The following is a 19234-nucleotide window of genomic DNA, read 5'->3' as shown; positions in this document are numbered from 1 at the left end:
TTTGGACCTAAGAGGCTTGCCTCTGTCTTTATCTTTGCATTTTTTCAGAATATCGGTAGTCGGGTGGCTTACCGAAGACATATCTGGATAATTGAACAGAGTGCCAAAATATTTAGAAGCGAAAATGTACCGACGACGAATAGTTGGTGATTTAAATAAGGCACAAAACCGACAGCAAGGTGCATCGTGGTCAGGGCTTAGGCAAGGAATACAGTACGAATGAAAATCTTTATGAGGTATTTGCTTTCCACAAGAAATACAATTATTGACTTTTACTGACATTGGTTTAGAGCAAGAAAAAGTTTCCCCAACGGAGTACTTAGCTTTAGTTGAAGACTTCGGTTCTGAAACTCGAAAATGAAAATTTCAGGAGTTGGCCGACTGGCACTTGCGAACTGCTTCTGCTTCGGGCACCGCATGGCAAGAAAGACTGATGTAATGGCATCGGCAGCATGCTTTATACCCCTGACTACCTGACGTCACAGAAGATGAGACAGCAACCGACACAGGACCCAAGACTTTGATAATCAGGCTGACTGAGGGCTACTGCAAGAAGATAACTCAAATGTGATGACTGCAACAGTGAAACACGAAGAACATCTGCCCTTGACTGACTGACACATTCCCTTTACAAAAGCTATCATTCATTGGGATGGTAAATGAAAACAAGGTAACCAGCACTTCTTAAAAATAATACCAGTCAGACCAAGTTTAAAATACTCTGATTTTTGAAAACTGCAAATACAGAAGAATAAAAAATTCCTCAGAATTATATTTTCCAAACCAAAAGGTAGGAGGACAACAGAATTCACTTGGGTCAAAAATAGGACTGTAATAGAAATACTGCCATCTTAAGTCATTCAACAGTACAAATCCATGAAATCAGGCAACATTTTCTCAGTAGGCAAACATAATTTAGAAAAATGTACGCCACGCTTCCCAAAATACCTGGCAATTTGAAAGCATTTAATTATAACGAATTCTGAGTACAAATTGAGAGAAAATTAAATAGGTTTCTCTAAAAGTTGTTTATAATAAAATCATTTACATTTTAATGAAAGAATAATGAAGTTGTTTACTCAATCACTGTAAACAAATGTCAATGCTAACCTTCAAGGAAGGAAAAGCATTCAGTGCAAATCATCCTGCACAAACAGAAAGCATTTTCTGCATAGCCATTATGATTTCCAGATGTCCTGTTATGGCAGACCTTCCAGCTTTAGCTTTTTCATGAGACAGTAACTGTCTGAGTTTCCCTGAGAAGCCACTGGAGTGCCTCCTGGCGTCCTTGATGTTCCAGTTCTGCTCCTATTACATCCCTGCACTTCCTGTGGTAATTATTCAGCCAATCCAGCTAACAAAAAGAAAAAAAAGAGGGAAGTGACAAAAGTTAAACATCCAAACATCTCCAAAAGAGCAACTGCATGAAAATATGATTATTAATAAAGGGACTGCTGTTAGTGAGATTATTATGTCTATAATCACATAAAAAATGACAAGACATGGACTTCCTGTGACAAATATGGATCTCAAGACTTCATTTAAGTCTAGCGGCTCTTAGGATGTTCACAAGGAAAACGTCATCATGTGCACAGTCTTGTAGAAGCAGCTACTCAATGATACTCCCTCTCTCTCACTTTATGTGGCACATGGTCTCATTCGTTGTCCTCCAGTGAAGACGGTGACCAGTTCTGACCATCTCTTCAGCTACCCATTCTCTCAGAATGGCGCATACCCAAACCATAAAATACAGTATTCATTTCTGGTCCCCTTGGTCTGACATCATAAATCATTTCAAATGGAACTACTGTTATCACCATTAAGCAATGACAAAATAAAAAAGCTAAAGAATTTCAGAGGTTTTCTGACACTGAAATACAGTTACTAAAAAGGCAAGATGACAGCCTATGCAAAAATCATCAGTAAGGAAAGAGATTTAGTCTTATTTTTCTTTCAAACAAGGGTGATAAAATAGCAGCTGTACATAGGTTCCTAGGTTGTTACTTGCTTAATAACCACTAGGGCCTTTAAAGTCGTAGCTGCGTACCCCAAACGATTTAGGCCCCAAGTATCATGTGTGGGGGGTGGGGAAGGTTATTAGGCAGCAAAGGATTTGGGGGGGGGGGATAGTAAGTATAACACTTTTTGTATTGATAGCCTCTGTTTATAAGATACAGCAAATTAAAGTTCCTCTGGAGATACATGAATTACATTCACAAATATTAAGGTACACAGAAGGAGCAAGTGATATAATGGATTGGCTAGGAAAGTCAATTCAAAAAGAAATACAGTTGTGCGTAAGAACTTACCATAACAGTACATGAACAAATAGAGCATTATTGTAGTATTGTTTATTAATCACCGTGCCAAGGATACTGTATGTCCAGTCAGTCTACAAAAGCTTGGTCACCTTCCATTCATGCCATATTTAGACCTTTCTAACATATATAACAAAACTGGACTACAAGTGCTGCAAGTTATTATATGAGACAATGAAAAGAAAATTGAAAGTTTGAAAACTGAAATTACAGAACATAATAATAGTATCCTGCAACATCAGCAAATACCATTGTTTCAGCAGCTGTATGACTCCATCTCCCCGAGGATTTTGAGACACACTGCAACAATAATGAACAGAAAAAAGCATAAATTGAATAGAGACTTGCAGCAATACATTAACCATTCAGCTTGCTGCCCATCCAACGGAGGGATGGATAAATCGTATGTGCAAAGACAAAAACCTGTTCTATGACCTACTTCCATCCCTGCCTTTAATTAGCAAGTGCTGACAACTCTATCCCACCCGCCACACCACCCTCCACCCAATGACAATACACAGAGTGGACAAACTATCAGGAATTAATTGAACCCCCACAGCCTTTTTTATTCCATGACCAAATGAATTCGGACATCAGAGGACAGACTCCAAGGACAGGCTTGAGAGGGAGGGGCAGAGGGAGAGGCAGAGGGAGGGGTGGTCTGCAAATCACTCCAAGGCCGAGTCGCATGAGAAGCTACTACAGGAGATAACTGATTCCAATCAACAAGCAGATGTCCAGTTACATTCTGCAGGTTTTAACCTGACTGAAAGATCGATACCACCTGATTTCATTAAAGTATTAAACAGGGGATTCATCTTTATCCCTTCCCAAAGAGCAAACCTCCTTGATGCTTTACTGGATCTAAGGCTGTACTTAAGAAAATTGAATTTGAAAATACTACTTGACAATGACAATCATGAAATACTTCCTTCTAATCCTCCTGCAGTGTTGACACCCGACCCCACTCCAGCCAATATAGTGTTATTAAAAAAGAAAAGTTTATACAACTCCATTTTTCAAAATACTCTCCTTACATTCCTTAAAGTTTGTGAACAAGAATTTCGGTACTTGCTTATTGACCTCCAACCAGATAAATGGTTTAATTTAAGTGCAGGAGAGTTGCAAGCATTACATAACTTAGCATCTGATAGAAGTCTTCTCATAATGCAAGCTGGCAAAGGCACGGGACTAGTGCTTATGGAGAAGGACATGTATAGTGTCAAAACTGAATCTTGTCTTCTTGACAATGAGTTCTATGAGAAAGTAGATTTGGATCACGTGTACAGTAAATTCTCTCACATAGACTATGTCCTCAAATCTCTAGAACTCAATCACAGGATTCTTTTAGAAGAATACATGTTTATGACGGTACCTAATTCCAACCTTGTTAAACTTTCTGGCATCCCAAAGCTTCACAAAAATGAAAATGACCCACTGTAATGTCACATTATTTCAAATAAAAAGACTAAAACAGAAAGGATAGCTGAATATGTAGGTGCCATATGCCATTTTGAATCCCTTAGTTCAAGCTACTCTGTTCTATCTATGAGATTCCTGGGACTTTTTGAATCAACTGTTTGTTACGGATTTGGATTTTTCTAACAGCATTCTATTGACACTGGATATTGTAGCCCTAAACATGAACATACCACATGGGGAAGGTTTAGAATATGTTATGCATTTTTTGTACAAGTATACTAAGTTTTCAAGAAGCAAAAACTCACACATTGCGCAACTTAATGTCATTGGTCCTCAACAATAATTTTTTCCACTTTAATGGGCAACTTTATCACCAAGTTAAAGGCGTAGCGATGGGGTCTAAGACTGCCTGCCTATGCCAATTTGGTATTAAGTGAGTGGGAGCTGGAAACTTTTGTACATCTGCCTGGACATGAATATACTCATCTGTATAGACTACGTATTTTTTGTGTGGCCCAAAACTGAAAAAGAATTGAAGTCTTTTCTTCTCTCTCTATCAGAAAGTATTGGGTTCCTCACTTTTGTTATCTGGGATATGGTTCGTCTGTCCCTTTCCTTGACATGGTCATGTCTATTGATTCTGAAACTGCTGAACTTTCTTCGACCACACACAGGAAAAGCATGAATAGGAACAATTTTTTAGATTACACTAGCAAGCACCCGCATTTCATGAAAAGAAATGTGGTGCATGGGCAGTTTATATGGCTAGCCCATTTGATAAGTGACAATGAAGTGTTCCGCACTGAATCTCAGTTCTTAACTAACCTCTTCATTCAAAGACATTACCCCCTGCAACTGATGACTGACATTTCAACTGAAGTAGCAGCAGCAAGGAATTCCAAGTTTAAACCTATTTTGCTACATGGCTTCACTCCTGTTAAGAACCGGGATTTGGCTACTGATTGCACTTTAAGTTTCCTTATATAAGTAAGGATATGAGTGTGATTAGACATGTTGTTAATTCAAACTGGAAGAGTATTAATAGTGACGCCCACCTTCGCAATATCTTAGGGGTTTCCTCTGAGTGTACGTACAAAAAAACTAACACTTTTCAGACATCCTTTGAGAATAATGATAATCAGTTTATGCTTGCACTAATGGACACTAGTAACAAGCCCTTGGGTATGTTTACATGCAAGAGGTGTGCCTGCGGCAAATATAGCTACACAGGGGACCATTTCACTTTTCAACATTGTCATCTAACATTACGTTTTAATAAGTTCTTTGATTGCTATTGTGCGCTAGCGGTTTATGCAGCCGTTTGTGACTCGTGCAGTCACTACTATGTAGGTAAAACATGTAGATGGCTCTCAGACAGAACTAAGGAGCATTGCACTGCTATTCATTCAGGAGATGTTTTTAATGCATTGGGTAAACACAGTTTACATGGCAATGGGTTTTCTTTATTCAAATTGTTTTGGAGCAGCTTCAACGTTTTTTTGGAGACACTGATACATTAGTAGAATTAAGGGAACCTAAGTGGCAATTAAAACTTAATGCTAAGAATGCACCGGAACTTAATGAAAACCTCAGCATTAAGTGCGCCTTAAGGTGGATGCAATGACTATTGCAGTTTACACCTTTCTTTTTTACATTCATGTCATTCAAAGCCTTTTAATGATTTATAGAGTTGCTTTGCACATTCCATTGGTAGTTCTTTGGGGTATGTAAATTTCTAGGATTACATTCGTCTATTTAAGTTTTTTGACTTTTTTATTACTTTTACAATTACTATACAATACTGCTGCATTGCGTGTACCTTGTTTCTGAAGTTCTTATACAGTAACAAATGAAAGCACTAAAAAATACATACCGGTCCGTGTCTTATTCTTCCATTTTTTATTTTATTTTTTTTATGATGTTTTGAAGTTCCTTAGTTGTTATATATATATAACTTAAATCATATGCATGGGTCTATGTACTGGTGCATAAAAGACCTATGACAGTGAAGCTCCTCAGAGCTGTCTTGACCTAGGAAAAGGATTTTGAGGATAAAAAAGGACTCAGGTAAACACAGATAAAGAGGGAAAAAAGAGGTCCACCTTGACCAAAGAACACAAAGGAGTATAACATAAGGGGGGATGGTATACATATACTGTAACAATGATCTATTCGGACAACTACTGTTATAGTAAATTCTTACACAACTATACTATGTTCTTCATCAGGTCAGCGTTGCAGTACTGCTTACTAGTGGGAAGATTCACAAAGCTTTTATAATGATTGGGATGACGTTTGAGGTACAGAAATGAAGACCAGATTACAATGAAAAATGGATCCTGCAAAACCAGTTCTGGCCCTAGAAAAGACATTTATCTTGTAGTGTTTAGTAAAGGTGTGAATGGAAGATAAGTGGCAGCTTCTGCAATAATTCTTGAGTCTAGAGCTTTGAAAAAGGCAGCAGCTCTAGCAGAATGAGCCTGGTTCTGGCCTTGGTGGAATTTTTCATGAAGAGAGTAACAAAAGGATAAAGCAAGGGAAATCCACCTTGAAAACCCATCTTCTTACCTTCAAAGGAAATAAACAGAGGCTGTGACCAGGATGAGACTAGGATAGCAGCACTTTTCTTCTGCTCTGTTACTACATATTTTTCTGACTGGAAATTTCATTTTTAAATAATTTTAAATAAGTCAATTAAGTGAATTATGATAAACTTTTGTGTTTTTTAAAGGATTATAAAACTTATCTGAAACTAATTTAATTCAATCAGTGCATCTTCTCTTCTTTCCAAGATACTCAAATAAAGGATATGTTAGATGTTCACAGACAGCTCAGATTCTATATTCACAGGACAAAAGATTTCAGAAAAAATTTGATCAGTTATTTATTTCCTTTCCCATAGCAAAGCTAAGAAAGGCAGTTTCCAAGGTACTTTTATCCAGATGGCTCTCAGATTGTATTTCTTTTGTATATACTAAGAATTTACCCTTACCAGGTAAACCAAAAGCACATTCATTCCAAGCAGTTTCTACTTCTGCAGCCTTTAACAAAGAATTATCCATTGGTAGCATCTGTCCTGCAGCCACATGGGCAACGGTACATACCTTTGTGTCTCACTAGAAACTGGACACTCAGTCCACATCACATTCATCATTTGGTTCCATCATACTCAGGAATGTCCTTCCTTAATATTACCCAGTTTGACAGCTTGGGATTCTGTCCCAGGAAAAGAGAGGTCATTGTTCCCCCTCTATTCATCACTCATTGGACCCATTGTAGAGTACGGCACCCCTTTTGGTGTGTGCCTCGTGGGACATCTGCAACAACTGGAGGGGCCAGAGTACCTCACAGGGAGGATTACCGGCCTCAGGCAGATGCCCTACACAGACCGTCTCGAAGGGCTCTAGCTTTACTCTGTCGCATGTCGCCTGCTCAGAGGCAATCTCTGCCTGACGTATGGGGCTATGTCAGGCCCAGAGCTGTTGGACGTGCTCCACTTGAGGAAGTCCCGGTCCCTCAGAGCTACACTTTCTAAGGACCTGGGCCTTGTCACCACGGTGGACGGAACATGCTGGAGGGATGGGTTCCTGTCCCGGAGACTTCCCATACTCTGGAACAGACTGCCTTTCTATATCAGGAGGAGCTTCTCATTGGCACTCTTCAAGAAAAAATCTTGGTGATTGGTGGGAGATGGGAAGTTCACCACGGGGATCACTTCTGTGGCTCTGCTTGACAGGGGCACAGGAAAATAATTTTCTTGGGTGGCAAAGGCCAGGGTGCCATTTGGCTGAGCTTTTGTGGGCCCTAAGGCTGATAGCCTAGTACCTACCTATGAACCTATAACAAAAAAATCTTATAATTCAACTATTTTCCTGTCAAAATTTGCAAGATAACATTTTTTTACTGTACCCTGCAGCACCATGAGTTATACAAAGGCAGCATCTCAAGACTCTGTGTTCAAAAAAGAGCTTCAATCATTATTGACTAATATTCAAGAATTGTCTTTGAAAATAGATAGATTGGGCACCAAACCAGATGACTTTAAGAAAAACAGTTCCAAACAAATGGAACAAATTAATGAAGCTCTGCAGTTTCAGAGAAACCATATTTCTGGCATTGAAGACTCCTTGAATGATATGCAAGGAAGACTAAATGAAGGAGAAAACAAAACTGAATTCCTGTTAAAACAAAGAACTCTTTACTATCCAAAGTAGATGACCTTGGGGAACAGGTCCCGTAGGCACAACATTCATATTTTTGGTCTACCAGAAGGAACAGAAGGTAACTGTTAATTTCTTGTCTACCTGGCGCCCTAAAACTTTAGATTTGCCTGAAGCTCTCTGTTTTGGTATAGAGATAGCACACAGATCTCTGGTTAATCCTGTATCAACTTCCAGTACTTCCCCTGAGGTCCATCATGGTTAAATTTATTTCATCTCAGGAAAAAGAACTGGCACTCAGAACTGCCTGGGCTAAGTTATCACTTAAAACAGAAGGAAATATTAATTTTGATAATGACTACTCAGCAACAGTGATTTCTAAAAGGAAACCATTCCTTCCCCTTATAAGGGAACTTAAGGAAAAAGCAGATAAAAGTACATTTACCTGCCAGGCTGAATATTTTCTTTTCTCGTGGGGTTAAATTCTTCGAAGATCTTGACCTTGCATTGTCATATCTACAAACTAACAAAATTTTTGAACAGAGGATATGGACTGGTCCATTATATCCTTAAAAATACAAATGGAGACAAATGGAAATAAGACAAATGAGGAAAATAAGAAATTAAGGGAAAATAAAGAGCTTTCTGTGTCCCTTTTCTTTATTCATAAAGAAAATAAAATGTTAAGGACTGTTTTTTTCCTCTTATGCATACAAGCTTAGTTTTACTTCTTTACATATCTTTACCAGCAAAACATGAAATGACAATATGCTCAACTATAACACATATAAGAATCAGAAAATCAACAATAGTCTACTAATGTAAGGTAAGCAAATTATTTTATTTTGTCTTATGCTTGTCTAATTTACAGATAATTAAGAATCACTTTAATATGTCAAGAGAAATTATTAGTTTCCCTTAAATGAAGCATACAGCATTTATACTAGTATATGATCTGAAGAGTTGCATACAGGCTTGCTTACACGGGAACTAATGCATACTTGATGTGTGAAGTAGAAAATAGCTACAGTATTACATACAGTTGAATTTAAAGTTGTTTAATTCACATAAACTGCAGTTACCTACTAAAGGGAAACATGCACTATGAGTGACATCTCATACTTTCTTGTTATTAAAAGGACATTAACAGCGTTAAACTAAAACTGATACTTAAACGGTATACTAAAAGAAATGACAGACAAACATCTTCACCTAAGTGTGGAAGCAACTCAATGTAATCATTAACTACAGTAACATTAGAAACGCAATTTCACTACAACTAATTGTAAAACCTAAAAGCTGCCTGTCTTCATAGTGCACAGATTTAGATAATATGTTACTAATGTATTTAACAGAATGCTTTATGATGTGCTGGATGAGGAGGGGGTGATTGCAGTTGCTATGGATGTGTGTTGTTTAACAGTGGAGAGATTGTAAAATTTTAAATGGCTTTGAAATGGTCTCTATACATAGATGAAATGTTCAGGTTCAATATGAAAGATATGGAAATTGTTGTGACTGATGGATTGTCCCTATGTGATGTGCTTCTGTGGTAGTTAGATAAGAAGCACCTCTCTCCATAGCTTGAGCTTTTTTTTACTTCATTTAGAACACATGAAGCTTTCTCTGGTAAAAAGCTAGAGTTCAGTTGGAATTCCTACCTAAACAAGAGAAAAGTGTTGTTCATATTCAGAGACTCAGACTGACAGGCAGCTATAGAAGGTTAATTTGAATAAAAGGTGAAAACTATTAAATATGCATTAGCTCAAATTTCATTGCAACTATAGTTAGACATACGAACTGGCATCGAAGAAAGGAAACAATTAAAATGTTACACATACTGTGAAATACCTTCAAATTTCGGTAATTATGTATTATTGCAACCAGGTTCCAAATTTGTCATAATTCTTGAAATTATGGACAAATGACTCATTGTGTTTTTGCAGGGGTGGGTAAGCTACTAACTAGCTATCTCTGAGATTGGGTAATCACTCAGGAACAGTAATAAGCCCCAAATTCCACTTCCAGGTAGACGTACTTTACCGATGGATTTAATTTTAAATACCGTGGACCCAACTCTGCAAACACAACACACCAAAACAATCTAAAATGGAGCAACTATGATGACAGAATGACCTGAGTATGCCTAAAGACTTTTCAAAATATCTATTTATGAAACGATTACAGCTGTGTGTCTTTCTCGTTTACAAAAAAGTGAATCCATAAAATCATACACTGAAACCAGTAAGAAACATAGTCCTTTCAAGAGATGACATTTTCTGCCACCCAAGCACCTGCCATGCCAAAGAAGCTTTAACACCCGATGGGCACAGTAAACAAAATTGAGACAGCCTGTCAACATACACATTATTAACAAATGTCTGTCAATAAAAGCTACTGACACACACTTCTAAATTCTAACAATGCAGCTAAATGTAAAGTCCATTAAAAAGTTGTAAGGGTTCCAAATCTAAAGTTAATGAATTGCAAGTATACTACAGTCTGCAAAATAAATGGACTGAACTATCTTTGCTAAACAATTTTTTTTTTTTTTTTTACAGTTAAAATGAACTCCAGAACTGATTAGGTTTCCAGATGCAATAAGCCTCGCCTGCAGCATATTTCCTCCCCTGGAAATGTTTTAAAGGTTGACAGTTCAGAAACAAACAAAAAAGGGGGAAAAGGAACAGTCTACAAATGTGAGACTTTTAACACTATATGTATATCTGATTTGCCAGACATAACAGAAGATATCATTCCCCGGGGCCAATATACTAAGTCAAGGATCTAAAAAGAAATCTCAAAAACTTGATTTTTTTTTCTCAACCGACTATCACAACAAGCCACTACAGTTTCTTCAGATAGTACACAGCTCATCCCATCTCCTAATTCCAAGACAGTAAAACATTCTAAAAACTCACACGCTATACTAACAATACACTTTTCACACGGTAGTAAACATTTTATTTTGATTTGACATAATGACTGCACTCGAGGAAAGTAACCAGAGTAAAAATACAGCATACAAACTACTACAATAAAATCAATCCAAACAATCAAAATGGTACTTAGGCATTATCGTATCCAGGTTACTAATCTGTCAAAATTCATGAAATTAAAAACAATGAGTCACTTGTCCATAATTACAAGAATTATGACAGATTTGGAACTTGACTGCGATAACATGCAAGTACCTCAAGTTTGATAGTAGTTGTCAATGAATGGTAAACATATATATATATATATATATATATCTATAAATAATGTTTAGAGCTTCATCATTAGAAGCTTGACATACATGATATGAATAAGTTGCCAATACACTTGAAAGTCTCATACATAAAGCAAAAGAAGCAATAAACTATAGGGTATATGTGAGGCAGAGCACCTCGCTGGCCTTGTTCAAGAGAAATCTTGACCAATGGATGGGAGATCGCAGATATACCCCAGGGATTACCTCAGTGTCACTGCTCGACAGAGGCACAGCAAAATAATGGGTATAGTTCCCCATACTAAAGGGGTGGCGTAAGCCACAAAACGATGGGCTAGGCTTGTAAATGCCCTCAGGCAGATAGCCTAGTATGAACCTATGAACCTATGAACATGACAGAAATAACATAGGAGACTTTAATTTACAGTAATAAACCACTGAATATAAACAAATAATAAAATATTGCTTAAACACTGTAGAACAATTTATTCATTTACTTTAATATAACCTTACAAAGACGGAATAGAAGGGTCTGAAAGTACATTGGTCTTATGGTGAGACACACCACAAAACATTTTAAACTGTTGTGCAGCAGTCTTTCATATTTTATACTTTAGCTGATGAATTTCAAAACTATGCAGAGATAAGGAACAACAATACGAGATGTAAGCATACCTTACTTTAACACCTTAATGAACACATAAAATGGTGACTGTATATGTTAAATAACAAGTTAAGATGTGAAATGATTGTTCTACTATTATATATTAACAATGCTTTAAAGGATACTAGTTCATCTTTATTTTACTGTTAATGGCATAATATTTGGTTGTAGTAGAACAGGCTTGTTTTTTGTTTGTTTTTTGTCAGAGTATTGGATGGATGTGTTTGCTTGGATGGCTAGACTATTCAAGAAAGGAGTATTAGACTCCATGGGGGCAAGAGGGATTTTAAAGGCAAATGTTTACTGATAATATATTTTTGGCTTTTTTGAGTGTCCACAATAGTAACTATTTTATGTCTAATCAAACCTTCAAATGTTAATGTTCACATGATGACTTCTAAGAAGATCTTTACTAACAGAGTTCATTATCTATGAGAAGTGCATGTATACTACTGATTAGTAAGACACATGGCATTTACTAACTGTATTTCCATAAATGTCAATGGATTAAATAAAGGATGCAAGAGGGGTATCTTGAACAGATATTTGAAGATGTTTAATTCTCAAGTTATTTTTTTTTACAGGAAACACACTTATTAACAGAAGACATAGACAGGCTAAATACTAAAAACTACACTATATTACCCAGTTCACAATATAATCAAAAAAAGGGGGGGGGGTTGCTTTATTATGGAGAAATTCACTGCCTATGCCTACAGTTACAGAAATATATAATGTTACAGGTATGCTTTGTATTGGAACTATAAAGTATAAGAGGATATTAACTGTTATTAATTTGTACTGGATTCCTGGAATAAGAATTAAAACAGTTGACCAACATCTAGAACAAGTAATTCAAAACTCAAAAGGCAATATCATTCTAGCAGGAGACTTCAATTGTATATTGTCACCAAGTGGTATTAATACAATAGGTAAAAGGAGAATACAGGCATCTTCACAGGCATTGTTAAAATTTACTGAAAAGTTTCATCTTGGAGACATAAATGAATTTTCAGACCTGAATTCATTATTTTTTACCCATTATTCCCATAGACACAGAACACAATCCAGAATTGACAGAGTTTATGTCTCTAATGACCTGACTGATACACTAGGCAAAGTCAAAACAGTAACCTGTCTGCTTTCAGATCACGATGCAATTACCTTTCAGCTGTTTTTGAAATCTGATAATAATGTTAAAATCAGAAGATTACCAGCATATATAACTTGTTTAAAAGAATTTAATGACTTTTTATTAAATAAATCTTTTCCTTTATAGAAATTAATAATACAGATGATAGTTCAGAAATTTATTAATGGGATGCACTAAAAGCATATATTTTTGGTAGACTCACTAATTGGTTGCAAAAAATAAATGGGACAAAGAATTACAAGAAAAACTTAATCTGTTAAAATTAGAAAACCAGACAAATACAAATAATAATACAGAAGAGATTAATAAGCTAAACAACAAATACTTGGAAATCTTAAACCACAGAACTAAAATCAACCTTGAAAAGTTTAAGATGATTAACTTCTCTATTAACCCCAAATCTATGTACAATTTAACCACAAAACAAAATTACTCAGCAAGTCCAATCACATGAAAGAAGCCTACTCACATAGGAAGAAAAGTAACATAAACAAGACATTCTAATCATCATAAAATCAATCAAAATAATATATTAACAGATACAGAAGAAATAATTAAACTATTTTTCAAAATAAAAATCTGTTGTATGTCTGAACTTCAAGCTCAAAATTCTAAACGGAAACCTAAAAAAGCACCAGGTAATGAAGGGATTACATCTGAACTTTATAAGCTGTTACCCAAAAAAGCCCTAGACATATTACACACGTTTTTTTTATAGTCAAGGACCTAGCTAAAATTTCTCCTTCCTGAAAATATACCTTTATCTCTCCAATTTTAAAAAATGACAAATATCCTACTGAATGGTCTTCACTTTTAAATGTAGATTATAAATTGCTCATGGCAATTTATGCTAATAGATTAAAATATATTCTACCCTCCATGAATGACGATCATCAAACTAGCTTTACCTTAACCAGAAATACTTACGATAATATTAAAAGAATAACCACAATAACTGACTAGAACTTAACATTAATGAGTCTTGATATTAATAATGCTTTTGACTTGTTAAACTGGAAATATCTCTCACTGGTTTTAGAAGAATATAATTTCTTAAATAACTTCACACATCTTATTAGTGTTCTTTATAATGATTGCTTTGCATATGTTAAAATAGGTACTTTTATTCTTCTGATTCTATACAAATTTTGAAAGGAACAAAACAAGAATGTTCTCTTTCACCTCTGCTTTTTACCCTTTGCTGATTTTCTCAGATCAAATATAGATATAAGAAGGTATTAACATAAATGAGAATTTAAACTTTAAAATTCAGCTGTTTGCTGATGACATCCTACTGACATTAAATGACAATGATAATTCTCGATCTGCAGTTTTCTTAGCAACAGACATTTTAAAGGAAAACTTGTTTAACATTTAGCAATGACAAAACAAAAATCCTACCTATACATACAAATAACAATAGAATCAATAATAAATTCATTGACTATATTGTCAAAGAGAAGAAAATGTATTATTTAGGAATAATTACAACAGATAACATTAAAGATATAATAAATCACAATTATACTAACAATATAGACAATATAAAAAATCTAATTTTCTTCATGATGGAAGAGAGGTGATCTATAATCAAAATGATTATCTTATCAAAAACCTTATACATTATGCAATCACTATCATTACCCCCCACAAAAAAGTTGTATTAAAAAATTTAACACTTCAATTTTAAGATTTCTCTAGCATCCCAATAAACCATGAATTGTTTTAAATCATCATATGAGAGACTGGCCAGCAGGAGGGATAGGGCTACCAGATCTAGAATTATATTCATTAGCATCAATTATAAAAACAATATATCTTTGGATTAATAACACCTACATAGCTAGGTGGAAAGACCTTTTTGGCTAGCACCTTCAATGTCTTCTTTACGGAAACTATTCAATCCCTCACCAACAATCTAGCCCCAAGTAGCGCAAGTACTATTGACCCCGCACCCAAAACGCATCTGTCCTTCAGTTTTCAACCAGCACCAACATCACTTATCAGGTCACTGATCAAGAAACTAAAACCCACCACCCTATCAGCAGATCTCCTCCCAGCAGAGTATCTTCAAAAAGCTGCAGATGAATTAGCATATCCCATTTCAATACTAATTAACAGAACTATTCTCGAAGCCTATATCCCAGCCATATGGAAGATCTCTCATATTATTCCTCTTCATAAAGGAGGTAGCTCCACTGAATTATCAAACTATAGACCTATAGCCATCCTGTCACCCTTGGCAAAAATCATGGAAAAATGCATCCCACAAACTCCTCCTACCCTATCTCAATCTGAACAATCTTCTAGCCTCCTTCCAGCATGGTTTTAGACCATACCATAGTAAACAACCTCAGCCTTCCTATCATTCTCTCATAACAATAAATCAAAACTGTGACAACAAGCAGTTCTCTCCTCTGCCCTTTTCTTACACCTATCCAAGGCGTTCAACATGGTAAACCACCACCAAATAAGTACACTAAAAACACTCTCACTAGACAACCAAGCAATTCTCTGGTTTCAGTCTTATCTAAGTGGCAGACAACAAGCTGTATTATGGAAGGAGAATCTATCCACCCTATTACCAATCACCCTTGGAGTCCCTCAGAGGTCTATATTAGGCCCGCTCCTATTCTCCATCTTCATTAATGATTTGAATACAGTCATCCCAAAAGCAACGTGGATTCAGTATGCGGATAACTCTACCCTATCTGCTCTGCTACTTCTCCGACATATTTACAGAATCCATCCCAAAGCACTTTTAATAAGGTAGAAAACTGGCTCACTCATCGGCATCTTCTATTAAATCCAAATAAAACAAAGCTGTTATTCTTTACCCTCACTAGCAGGGTTCCATTGCCATTACTTACCATAAAAACTAGCAATGGAATTATAATTTCCCCAGAACCTACTACTAAGCTACTAGGTGTATTAATCAACAAGAATCTCAAGTTCAATGCTCACATAGACCGTGCCATTAAGACAGTAAATAAGAAACTTGGCTCTTTATATAAGAGTAAACAATTCCTTACCCCATCTGCTAAGACCATGATTGCCCGAACACATTTACTTTCAACCCTGCTATATACCTCTCTTATTTTTACAAATCTAAGTAAATCTGACCTAAATAAACTCACTAGCTGCTATAATAATATTGCCTGATTTGCCACAGGTTCATCATACAGACAACACCATTGTCTTAACCTTCAAGCTCTAAGCTGGCTGGAACTACCCTGTCAAATTCAGTATAATCAATTAATCGTGGCACACACAGTTCTCTATCAACCAGAAAACACAACCATACTTAAAAATATCATTATCGCATACAGTAACCTAAAAACTCTCCGTTCCTCCAACAGAATGCTAGTTCAAACTGTTAAAACCAACAACTTAGCTGGTGACTCTCTATCTACCAACTTTCTTTCGGCTTTTCCCAGTGAGGGGTCGCCACAGCGGAACTCTGGTCTGCTGATTGGCAGTGGATTTTTACAGTGCCGAGGTGCCAGCCTGACACCCAACCATCAAAGAAGGCATGCCCATTCACGCAAGCACCTACCTGCATATCTTTTAAATATCACTCAACCGCGAGGAGGATATGCAGACTCCACACAGAAGGCGCTCCAGCCGAGAATCGAACCTCTTGCTGTGAGACGACAATGCTAACTGCTGCACCACCACGGCACTCTGTTGGCAAAATCTGGAACTTACTTCCTGCTGAACTCACTGCAGTCCCCTCTTTAACTCAATTTAAAACATCTCTTAAAAATCACTTAAAAATACACTGGCTATGCCCCTGTATAAACCCTGACTAACCTTCTCTCTATTTACTATGGATCTCTAAAACCTGGCCTCTTGTTGAAACTATCTTTACCATAACTCTGATACTTCAACTGTTCCAGCTGATAGATTAGGGATTGTACTGCTGAACTACAGGAGAACTTACACAGCTATGTAGTACTAAAATTACTGCGTTTGTGCATAAAAGTGTATAATTTCTTAAATCTGCTATATATTCTGGCATATCAGGAATAGTTTTTGTAATTGTTCTAACACAAAGTATGTAATTGTCAAAGTATGCAACTGTCTTGTACAAAGGTATACAATTGTTAAGTTACTCTGTCTGTATGTATGTATCTATGGAGCTTTTCTCCTTGGCCCTCCGTTGAAAATGGACCAGAATCCAGTCGGACTCTCCTGGTTAACAAATGTAAAATAAATAAATATATACTCTAAACATAATAGATTTTCTTATAATTATCTCATAATAAAACACAGTCTATGATGGTTATTAAAGGATTACCTTATAGGAAAAAGTCACCAAACAAGTGACTTCTATTTCATTTATACTATATTAAACACTTTTAAAAAAATGTATATATAGAAACAGGGCATATAAAGATATTTCCTATACCCTATACCCAAAATAACATCTCCACTGCAAAGTTAGAAACAATGATCACATTTAAAGAGCAAAATCTGTTATATTAATTTCAATTAATGAAAGATGAAAAGCTACATTCTTTTGATTATATTAAGAACAAATAAAATTTAGATAAATACATGTGGCTGGATGTACAACCCTGCAGTTATGTATAAGGGGAAACTTAAGTTGATGCAATCAAGGATAAGAGATCATAGTTCAAAATTAACTGAAAATCTGATATTCTTAATGCAACAAAACACATTGGGGACAGGGTCTCTTATCTAAATTACATAGAGTTGTGAGGAGAGAAAAAAAGTTGAAATGACAATTATTGGAACTATTTACCCACATTAATAATAGACTTCAGAGTGAAGAAGATAAAAAATTAATTATATCATCTTCTAAACGTACAACTTCATTTCTTAGATGGAATCTCTTTACTTGGAAAGTTTTGCATAGATCTTTCTTCACACCACATAAAAACGAATTAATGTTCGAGCAAAAACAAGTTTGTTGGAGATGTAAACAACCACTTAGAGGATTGGCATAGCATGTTTTTGACTGTACTGTCTTAGCACCTTATTGGAATAATAATAATAATCTCTTTTTACAAACTTTTTTGGAGATAAATTTGTTTTATCTAAATCACTAATCCTTTTTAACACTCCTATTCCTATATGTGTTAAAAAATGAAATATTGCATTTTAGGTCTGTACTATCAACAGTGAGAAATTGTATGACTCTGAATTGAAAGAACAAATCTACATCCTCCTTCAAAGAATTTCTAAATACTGCAAATGAAGTCTGTCAAGTGGAAATCATTACAATTAAGTCAAGAACAACCAGGATTACCTCTTGCTACAATGCATGGACAAAACATAACAGATCTGCTTGACATGAAAAAATAACTACATTTTAGATTTAATGTAATGTACAATAATTTGAAGAACTTGTTGGTTAATGGACACTACCGCAAATAGTTGTTTTTTTTTTCGTTTGTGTCTGAGGTTTAACTGATTTTTTTTTCATTTATTGTTTGCAAATCTCTTACTGTAAATATTGTGACTATTTTACAAATTGAAAATCCAATAAAAACTTAAAAAAAGGAATTAAACAATTCTTAAAACTTTCTGATGAGCTTAGTTCTGACTAAAGTCAGTGACTATCAAGTAAACAAAGAATTCCATCTCTCTCTTATCTGAAGGTTAGGAAAACAATGTAGGAAGACAGATGGACTCGTTTAAGGACATTTAATTTACTACTTTAAGTGTAAAACAAGGATAAGTCCAAAGTGTAATTCTATCTTTATGAAAAACCAGGAATGGTGAAGAAGATATAAGAGCTTGTAGCTCTGGGCCCTTTTATCAGAAATTAAAACCACTAACAGCGATGTTGTCCATGTACAGAAGTTTAAAGAAGCAAAAGAGGCTTGTTCAAAAGGAGATAGGGTTAACTTTTCCAATGCACAGTTCAGGTCTCAAGGAGGAAGACTTGATGTTCTTGGAGGTCTGATGTGAAGGATGTCTTTCAGGAATCATATGACCTCATAAAGTGAAGAAAGAGGGTGAACCATAGGCAAAAAGTCAGTGATGGCTGATGCATGCCCATTAACAGAGGAGTATGCCAAACCTGAATTAAACAGCCCACACAAATATTTGAGGATAATAGGAATAGTTAGTTGGTAAGGGTCCTATCCTCTGTTTGGGCACCACTTTATTTTTTTTGTCCCATTTGGAAATGTAAGATTTTCTGGTAGCAGAGTTTCTTGCTCCTGTAACACCTGTATCACATCCTCATGAAAGATATACCCAATCTGTAATCAAAAGCCTATCATCTAAACTGACAAATTGAGAGTTTGAAGGTTTGGATGAGACAGACAGCCT

At 35.8% G+C, this 19234-nt stretch overlaps 1 protein-coding gene across 1 annotated transcript in view; it reads right to left on the bottom strand.

The window, feature by feature from the left end:
• Positions 1 to 807: 807 nt before the first annotated feature.
• Positions 808 to 19234, bottom strand: part of XPNPEP1 (X-prolyl aminopeptidase 1) — a 1046907-nt gene continuing 1028480 nt past the window's right edge. The window contains exon 19 of the mRNA XM_044055946.1: positions 808 to 1354. Within this exon, the coding sequence (XP_043911881.1) occupies positions 1229 to 1354 (126 nt within the window). The 3' untranslated portion in view covers positions 808 to 1228. The remainder of the gene's footprint in view (positions 1355 to 19234) is intronic.

The sequence above is a fragment of the Protopterus annectens genome, chromosome 14.part0 (genome assembly GCF_019279795.1).
Source record: "Protopterus annectens isolate FY-2018-M chromosome 14.part0, PAN1.0, whole genome shotgun sequence".
NCBI lineage: Eukaryota > Metazoa > Chordata > Ceratodontiformes > Protopteridae > Protopterus > Protopterus annectens.
Note: the sequence above shows the minus strand (reverse complement) of the source record. Positions and strands in the feature narration are given on the sequence as shown.